At 38.2% G+C, this 10,011-nt stretch overlaps 1 protein-coding gene across 1 annotated transcript in view; it reads right to left on the bottom strand.

Moving 5' to 3' along the window:
• Window positions 1–10,011, bottom strand: part of NUDCD1 (NudC domain containing 1) — a 76,598-nt gene that overhangs the window by 2,572 nt on the left and 64,015 nt on the right. Inside the window, exon 9 of the mRNA XM_046642156.1 lies at window positions 6,031–6,190. Coding sequence (XP_046498112.1) covers window positions 6,031–6,190 — 160 coding nt within the window. The remainder of the gene's footprint in view (window positions 1–6,030; window positions 6,191–10,011) is intronic.

Below are 10,011 nucleotides of genomic sequence, written 5' to 3'. Positions count from 1 at the left end.
CATGCATGTTATTGCAAATGGAATGATTTTGTTCTGTTTTGCAGCTGAGTAGTATTCCATTGTATATATGTACCACATCTTCTTTATCCATTCGTCTGTTGATGGGCATTTAGGTTGCTTCCACGTCTTGGCTATTGTAAACAGCGCTGCAATAAACACTGGGGTGCACAGGACTTTTGGGATTACTGACTTCAGGCTCTTTGGATAAATACCCAGTAGTGGGATGGCTGGATCGTATGGTAGTTCTATTTTTAGTTTTTTGAGGAATCTCCATACTGTTTTCCATAGTGGCTGCACCAGTTTGCATTCCCACCAGCAGTGTATGAGGGTTCCTTTTTCTCCACAACCTCTCCAACATTTGTTGCTATTAGTTTTAGATATTTTTGTCATTCTAACGGGTGTAAGGTGATATCTTAGTGTAGTTTTGATTTGCATTTCCCTGATGATCAGCGATGATGAGCATCTTTTCATGTGCCTATTGGCCATCAGTATATCTTCTTTGGAGAAATGTCTGTTCATGTCTCCAGCCCATTTTTTGATTGGGTTGTTTGATGTTTCATGGTTGAGTTGCGAGAGTTCTTTATATATTAAGGATATTAAGCCTTTGTCAGATATATGACTTGCAAATATTTTTTCCCAGTTAGTGGGTTGTTTTTTTGTTTCAATCCTGTTTTCATTTGCCTTGAAGAAGCTCTTTAATCTGATGAAGTCCCATTTGTTTATTCTTTCTATTGTTTCCCTTCTCTGAGAAGGCATGGTGTCCGAAAAGATCCTTTTAATACTGATGTCAGAGTGTACTGCCTACGTTTTCTTCCAGAAGCCTTATGGTTTCAGGTCTCACCTTTAGGTCTTTAATCCATTTTGAGTTTATTTTGGTGAATGGTGAAAAAGAATGGTCAATTTTCATTCTTTTACATGTGGCTTTCCAGTTTTCCCAGCACCATTTGTTGAAAAGACTTTCTTTTCTCCATTGTATGCCCTCAGCTCCTTTGTCAAAGATAAGCTGTCCATAGATGTGTGGTTTTATTTCTGGGCTTTCAATTCTGTTCCATTGATCTGTGCACCTGTTTTTGTACCAGTACCATGCTGTTTTGATTACTGTAGCTTTGTAGTATGTTTTGAAGTCAGGGATTGTGATGCCTCCCGTTTTGTTCTTTTTTCTCAGGATTGCGTTAGCAATTCGGGGTCTTTTGTTGCCCCATATGAATTTTAGGATTCTTTGTTCTAATTCTGTAAAGAATGTCATTGGGATTCTGATTGAGATGGCGTTGAATCTGTAGATTGCTTTAGGTAGAATGGACATTTTAACTACGTTTATTCTTCCAATCCATGTACATGGAATGTCTTTCCATCTCCTTATGTCGTCATCCAATTCTCTGAGAAAGGCCTTGTAATTTTCATTATATAGGTCCTTCACTTCCTTAGTTAAATTTACCCCAAGGTATTTTATTCTTTTTGTTGCGATTGTGAATGGTATTGTATTCTTGAGTTCTTTTTCTGTTGGTTCATTACTGGAGTATAGAAATGCTACTGATTTATGCAAATTGATTTTATACTCTGCAACTTTGCTGTAGTTGTTGATTACTTCTAACAGTTTTCCAATGGATTCTTTGGGGGTTTCTATATATAAGATCATGTCGTCTGCAAACAGCGAGAGTTTCACTTCTTCCCTCCCTATTTGGATTCCTTTTATTCCTTTTTCTTGCCTGATTGCTCTGGCCAGGACCTCCAGTACTATGTTAAATAAGAGTGGTGATAGAGGGCATCCTTGTCTCGTTCCTGTTTTCAGGGGGATGGGGTTCAGTTTTTGCCCATTGAGTATGATGTTGGCTATAGGTTTGTCATATATGGCCTTTATTATATTGAGGTAGTTTCCTTCTATGCCCATTTTGTTCAGAGTTTTTATCATAAATGGCTGTTGGATCTTGTCAAATGCCTTCTCTGCATCTATTGAGATGATCATGTGGTTTTTATTCCTCAGTTTGTTGATGTGGTGTGTATCACGTTGATTGATTTGCAGATGTTGAACCATCCCTGTGTCCCTGGTATGAATCCCACCTGATCCTGATATATGATTCTTTTGATGAATTGCTGAATTCTGGTTGCCAAAATTTTGTTTAGAATTTTTGCATCTATGTTCATCAGTGATATTGGCCTGTAGTTCTCTTTTTTCGTGGTGTCCTTGTCAGGTTTTGGTATCAGCGTGATGTTGGCCTCATAGAATGTGTTAGGAAGTGTTCCATCTTCCCTAATTTTTTGGAATAGCTTGAAAAGGATAGGTATTAAATCCTCTCTGAAAGTTTGGTAGAATTCCCCAGGAAAGCCATCTGGTCCTGGGGTTTTATTCTTTGGGATGTTTTTGATTGCTGTTTCAATCTCTTTCCTTGTGATTGGTCTGTTCAAATCGTCTGCCTCTTCTTGAGTGAGCTTTGGGAGATTGTAGGAGTCCAGGAATTTATCCATTTCCTCTAGGTTATCCATTCTGTTGGCATATAGTTTTTTGTAGTATTCTCTTATAATCTGTTGTATTTCTGCAGTCTGTTGTTATTTCTCCTCGCTCCTTTCTGATTTTGTTTATTTGAGCTTTCTCCCTTTTTTTTCTTTGTAAGTCTGGCTAGTGGTTTGTCAATTTTATTTATCTTCTCAAAAAACCAGCTCTTTGTCTCATTGATCTTTTCTACTGCCTTTTTCGTTTCAATAGTATTTATTTCTGCTCTGATTTTTATTATTTCTCTCCTTCTGCTGACTTTGGGCTTCATTTCTTCTTTTTTCTCTAGTTCAGTTAGGTGTGCTTTAAGGTTGCTTATTTGGGATTTTTCTTGTTTGTTAAGATGTGCCTGCATTGCGATGAATTTTCCTCTTAATACAGCTTTTGCTGTATCCCATATGAGTTGGTATGGCATGCTATCATTTTCATTTGTTTCCAGGTATTTTTTTATTTCTTCTTTAATTTCCTCAATGATCCATTGCTTGTTCAGTAGTGTGTTGTTTAGTCTCCACATCTTTGTGCCTTTCTCAGCTTTTTTCTTGTAATTAATTTCTAGCCTTATAGCACTATGATCTGAGAAGATGCTTGTTATTATTTCAATTTTTTAAAATTTGTAGAGGCTTGCCTTGTTTCCCAACATATGGTCTATCCTAGAGAATGTTCCATGTGCACTTGAGAAGAATGTGTATTCAGCTCCTTCAGGGTGGAGTGATCTATATATGTCTATTAAGTCCAATTGTTTTAGTTTTTCATTCAGCTCCACTATTTCCTTGTTGATTTTCTGTCTGGATGATCTGTCCATTGATGTGAGTGGGGTGTTGAGGTCCCCTACTATTATTATGTTGTTTTTAACATCTTCCTTTAGGTCTGTTAATAGTTGCTTTATGAATCTTGGTGCTCCTGTGTTGGGTGCATAGATATTTATAAGCGTTATTTCTTCTTGATGAAGTGTCCCTTTGATCATTATATATTGTCCCTCTGTGTCTCTCTTTACCTGTCTTATTTTGAAATCCACTTGGTCTGATATGAGAATTGCAACACCTGCCTTTTTTTCCTTGCTATTTGCTTGAAGTATTGTCCTCCACCCCTTCACCCTGAGTCTGTGTTTGTCCTTGGGGCTGAGGTGTGTTTCCTGGAGGCAACAAATTGTTGGATCTTGTTCTTTAATCCATTTTGCCACTCTGTGTCTTTTTATTGGAGAGTTCAATCCGTTCACATTGAGAGTGATTATTGATGCATGTGGACTTAATGCTGTCAATCTGTCGCTCATTATCTTGTTTTCCTGTGTTTCTTTTCCTGTGTGCTTTAGACTACCCATTTAATACTGCAATTTCTTATGTTGGGTTTCTTAGATTTTTCCTTATCTATGATTTGTGACTCTGTTCTGTACTTTATTTTAGTGTCTACCTTGAAGTTTGTATTTAGAATCTCGTGTATAATATAGTCTATTCTCTGGTGGTCTCTTACTTACTCGACCGATACTGATTTAGACCCTTTGCTCTTCCCCTCCTAAATAATTATTTTCATTTTTTATCCCAACTCGTCTTATTAATTTGTAGTTATAGTGCTAAGATCGTCCTTGTTTTGGTACTTTCCTTATTTTTACCCTAATGCTATAGTTGAATATTTGCTATCCTGTTCTGGTTCTATCCATCGGTCTCCCTAGTCTGCGGATTGTGTCCCCTTTCTCCCTTTTTTCAAGTATGAGAGCCTTCTTGAGGATTTCTTGTAATGGAGGGCTTTTAGTTACAAATTCCCTTAACTTTTGTTTGTCTGGAAAAGATTTAATTTCTCCATCATATCTGAAGGAAATTCTTGCTGGATAGAGTATTCTTGGCTGAAGGTTTTTACCCTTTAAAGCTTTGAATATATCACTCCATTCTCTCCTAGCTTGTAGGGTTTCTGTAGAGAAATCCGCTGACAGTCTGATAGGGGCTCCTTTATAGGTTATTCTCTTTTTTTTTCTTACTTCCCTGAGTATTCTTTCCTTATCATTCCTATTTGCCAACTTTACTATTATGTGCCTTGCGGTGGGTCTTTTTACATTGACAAATCTAGGAGATCTAAAACCCTCCTCTACACACATTTCTCTGTTGATCCCTAGATTTGGGAAGTTCTCCTCAATAATTTCGTTAAGCACACTTTCTGCTCCATTTTCCTTTTCCATATTCTCGGGAATTCCTATGATCCTTATGTTCTTACTCCTCATTGAATCCATTATCTCTCGGAGATTTTCCTCATTTTTTTTAATTCTTAGTTCTCTTTCTTCCTCTGTCTGGCACCATTCAGCCTGTCTGTCCTCGATTATGCTGTCCTCTATGTTGTCTACACGGGCATTCAGGGAATCCGTATTCTGTTTTATCTGGTCCACTGTGTTTTTCATCTCAAGTAATTCTGTTTGATTCTTCTTTATGATTTCAATCTCTTTTGTGAAGTAACTCCAGAACTCGGCTTGTTTCTCTTTCTTTCTACCTCATTGAGTTTTTTGATTATAGCTGCTCTGAATTCATTATCACTTAGTTTACCTAATTCCAAGTCCTCAGGACTTAATTCTGTGTTTTTATTGTTTTCCTTCTGGTCTGGGGCTTTTATAAATTGCTGGATGGTAGGGGAGCGGTTTTTTCTCATGGTGGTAGAATTCAGTTGCAGTTACAGCCTGTCGGCACTAGATGGGGGTCGAGAGCGGCGTGTTAGCTCTCCGCCTTGGGGCAAGATGGCTGTGCCCACTGGCTTTGCTGGGGGGGAGGGGCTGTTACTCTCACGCGCCAGTCTGGGTTCAGATCAGTTCTGTTCTCTGGTCTCCCAAGGCCCTTGATTTATAGGGTCCCTGTGGACGGAAGCTTTCCCCCCGTCAGCGGGTCTCCACTGAATTAGCGGCAGGAGTCCTGGATGATCCCCCGGTCGCGTGGCCCCTCCCCCGCTCCTTCCCGACCCACGCTGCAGCGATCACAGACTCTAGGAGAGGGAGCGATGTTCTCTCCTACTGTTCCAGCGCCTCCAAAGGTGTAAAGCAAGGTTTATGATCTCCGCCTTCTTGGTATTGTAGGTCTCTAACGAGCTGGCATTATGTTTATTCTCTGAAATTCAGTTCTTCCAATCTTTTGTTGTATTTTGGAGGGGAGAGAATCCCGGGTCAGCTCACCCCGCCATTTTGCTCCGCCCACTCTCAATTCCATGATGTTTTTGAAGATTACTCTGAAGAAACCTGAATGCAAGTTCTGTGTCAAGCCCCTTGTTCATATTCTAATCCCATATAGCTTAACTGGAATAAGCAAATGACTGATTAGAATGATTCAAGCATCAGATAACCACTTTGATTTCTATTCCGTGTTGATCTTCTACAAGCATAAAAACAGAGTGGTCCTACTGTTCCAAAAGTACTAACATTTATCAACTCTAGTACAAGCAACCAAATTATAGCACAAATCAATGGAATAAGAATGCCTCAAATTTTAAAAAAAAGAAAAAAGAAAGGAATTTAAAAAATGATGACCATAATTTCTGATATAATGGAAAATGCTGTCAAAGAGCTTGCTTAATACCTAAAGCATTGAAAGTGGCGATGTGCTCCCACATATCGTCTTGCGTGCTGGCATGCGGCTGCCAGAGTAGGGCGTCAACATCATGGCGTAAACAGAAGCAGGGCATTTCCTTAGGATCCACTATGACAGAGAAAAGGTACTGGTTGCTTCCAAGATTCACCTAAAATAAAGTGACAAAACATAAGTTACTCAACAACCAATTATTAATGATGATGATGATGACAACAACTGACATGCAGCACTGTATGTCAACAACTGTTCTACACTTTTTACATACCTAAAACTCATCATAATCCCCTAGAAGAAATGTGCAACTGTTTAAATGGACATTTAAAATGTCCACTTTAAAGATGAAGAAAGTGATGTACAGGGCATTTAAGTAACCTGCCCAAGGTCAGCCTGATAATAAGTCGTGGAGCTGAGCTTTGAACTTAAGAGTCTATGTTCTTAACCACTGTGGTGTACTACCTTTCAACTGTTAGTAACTAGTTTAAAACATGATATAAAGTGCCAATTTGTATAAGCAGAATATTTTTTAAACCAAAGAATACAAATATCAAGTTTACAAATGCTAACTTATAATGATTATTACCAAGAACACAATGATACCTCTAGGATTTATGAGCACATTCTATATGCCAAGAATGCTATAAATATTAATCTTGACAACCCACAAGGCTGTTATTATCCTCATTTAAGAGATGAAAGAACAGAGCTTGAGTAATTTGTTCTAGGCTACAAAGAAAAATCACAAGGCTGGGATTCAAACTCAGACTTGTTTACAAATTATTTACTTTGCTGTACTGTTTAATCACAGTATCAATGTCAAGAATATTATGTTAATAATTTTTATTGTAATATTGATGGCTAAAGAAATTCATTTTAATACAAAATCATGAAGCAGAGACTCATAGTTGGACTGCATCTACAGGAATACTTCTTTTAATGAAACAGGTTGCAATGATATTCTTCTTTATTAGAACTGTTATTATCAGAGTTAACAATGCCTAAATACCAATAAAATCACATCAAATGTAGAAAACATAAAATACACATAGTATTAGAGAAATACTGAATTGCTTCCATGAGTTTCAGAGCAGACTGAAGACTAAAATGCTGAGTTAAAATTAGAAGTGGAGACCTGACCTGTATTCAATAGGGAAAGCTGTGAAGTGGCTCTCCAACAAGAGGATTTATTGGTATAGCTGTGCCAGAACAGGCCACTGGTCACAGGAGAATCTAGTGACAGAGCAACCCAACTTCTGCTGCCCCACAAAGCCTGGGGATAGGGCTTGTTCTCTACAGAAAGGGAACAGGCTGGCACACAGTGTTCTCAGACTATTTCTTCTCTCCCCTTGCTCCTGATAATCACTGAAGATTTATTTTCAAAATTCCCACCAATTAACTGCACCCCCCTCTGACAGTCTCACTTGTTTACCAAGGGCTTTCACAGAAGAAAAAACTTACTGAAATACAAATACAGGTTCAAACAATATTTTCATAAAAATGCATTTACTTTCATGAGTGAAGTGCCTTAAGAATGTATTGAATATTACAATGAAATGACTGATCTCTGATCCTCTCATACTTGAATGGACAACAGTGAGAGAAGAACAGAGGGCAGTGAACCATCAAGTGAAAAGCTGACCACTGAGAGAGATCAGCCATGAAAACAAGAGGATGGGGATGCAGGTCTCTTGTCAAGGGCCCCTTACTCTGACTTGGACGTTCCTCTTCTTCTGCTCCCACTTACCTTACACATATCTCTATCACAGTGGAGACAAAGTACTACTAATTACAAAAACGGCAGTCTCACATGATTTGCTTTCACCATACCTTTGACACAGCATTCTGCCTGGACTCTTCTTGTCCTTTCTTGCCTGATGGATTCCTACTTATCCTCCAAGATTGAGTTCAACTATCAGTTGGTCCAGAAACTTCTCCTGTTCTCATGGTTATATGAGCTACTGGAAGTCTGAGAACCCCCAGGATCATGTATATCATTCCTAACAAACTATTAGTCATACTATGTTAGATTATTAATATGCACGTACACCATCTGTGACAGGCTAAATAATGTCCCCCCAGGATGTCCACATCTCAATCCTCTGGAACCTGTGATTATGTTACCTTTCATGGCAAAGGGAACTTTGAAGGTGTGATTAAGTTAAGGATCTTGAGCTGGACAGATAACCTTGGATTATATCGGTAGGCCCAATCTAGTAACAAAGGTTCTTCTAAGAGGGAAGCAGAAGGGTCACAGACACAGAAGGTGGTATGACAACAAAAGCAGAGGGATAGAAGAGACAGACTGGAAGATGCTCTTGGCTTTTGAACTGGAGGCTGAGGCCAACAGCCAAGGAATGCAGGCAATCTCCAGAAGTTGGAAAAGGCAAGAAAATGGATTCTCCCCTTAGAGCCTCCAGAAGGAATGCCACCCCAAAGACCATTTTAGAACTTCTGACCTCCAGAATTTAAGAGAATAAATTTGTGTTGTTTAAGCCACTAAATCTGTGGTAATTTGTAACAGCAGCAATAGGAAACATATCACCTATCTTACAAGACTATCTTGAGAACCAGAAGTTTGTCTTCTTGTCTCCATATTCTAGGTAAGTATTTTTTGAATGAATATTTTATGTAGGAAATCATTCTTTTAAAAATATTTCAAAAAAAAGCTAACCTATCCCTGGAGTTGGGAATATTTTATTCTAATTTACAGTTAGAATAATTGGCTGAGGATTTTGTAAAGCAAAAAAACCTTCTGATTAAATTCTTAAAAAAATACCCACTAGAAGGTGATTAGGGTCAGCAGCTTCCCCACTTAACCAAGTACACAGTAGCCTGTGCCCTTTTAGTTCTCACCTCAGAAAACTTTACTTTCTCAGTAATATTTCCCCATGGTTTTCCAATGGTTTTTTAAAAAAATGTCCAAACTGACTTGAATGGCATTTTTCAAAGTTTCTCAACACCTGACTCCAGCATACCCTTACAATATTGGATCCTATTACTATCCTCAAAACCTAACATTTAGCAAAACTAGATCACTTACAAAACTGCCTCCCTAACTTTCCACTCTTCAGTCTGCCATGCTTTTTCTGCTTGCTGCATATCCTGCCCATTAACACTTTACGACATACTCAAATGGTACCTTCTCCTCCAAGCAGCTTTTTCCAATGTTAATAAAAAGAAATAATGTATTATAATAATTTATTTATACCTCTCTTACAGAACTTATCTCCTCATTTCCTTTATATGCTCTTCGAACTTGAGGCCTCTGACTTTGGGTAGGACACTTAGCCACTATTTTATTCTCCTGTAAATACAATGATAATACTACTACTTATCTCACCATTGTTATGATGAGTCAACAATGTATTTTAAGCATTTACACAGTGCTTGGTTCTTAGAAAGACCTTAATAAATGCAAATATCCATTATTACCATTCTAGGCATCTTCTATACATTCTGCCTTGAATAATACTGGCATTCCAAATTAAACAAATGAGATGAGCAACATTCATGGGGAAAGAGAGCAACTCTGGAGTGATCTTCACGTACCTCTCACAGCACTTATATACTAGTCTTTATTTTAAAATCAAGTATTCCATACAGCTAAGTAAAAAAGATCATGCCACCACAAGATGTTTGATACTTCCTAGGTTGGTCAGCAGCCAACATAGGAAAGTAAGCTTATAATTCTATTCAAAGGTTACAAGCTAAGGGTGGATAAAGGAACTGCATAAAAACATTGCTTTTAAGATAACACCTAAAAAGGGTTCGGGTTCACTTTTCTCATGGTAGTACTGGAATCTCGATAATTATTTATGCCTTTTACTACCTTTTCTTGCCTCCCTGCACTAGCTAGGATTTCTAGCACGATGCTAACTAGGAGTAATGAGGGCAAACACACTTGCCTGTTACCGATCTTAGGCGGAAGCATTCGATCTTTTACCACGAAGTACAATGTTAACTCCAGGTTTT

This window comes from Equus quagga, chromosome 16 (assembly GCF_021613505.1).
Source record: "Equus quagga isolate Etosha38 chromosome 16, UCLA_HA_Equagga_1.0, whole genome shotgun sequence".
Lineage (NCBI taxonomy): Eukaryota > Metazoa > Chordata > Mammalia > Perissodactyla > Equidae > Equus > Equus quagga.
The sequence above is the reverse complement of the archived record's forward strand: the minus strand, read 5'-3'. Positions and strand labels throughout refer to the sequence as shown.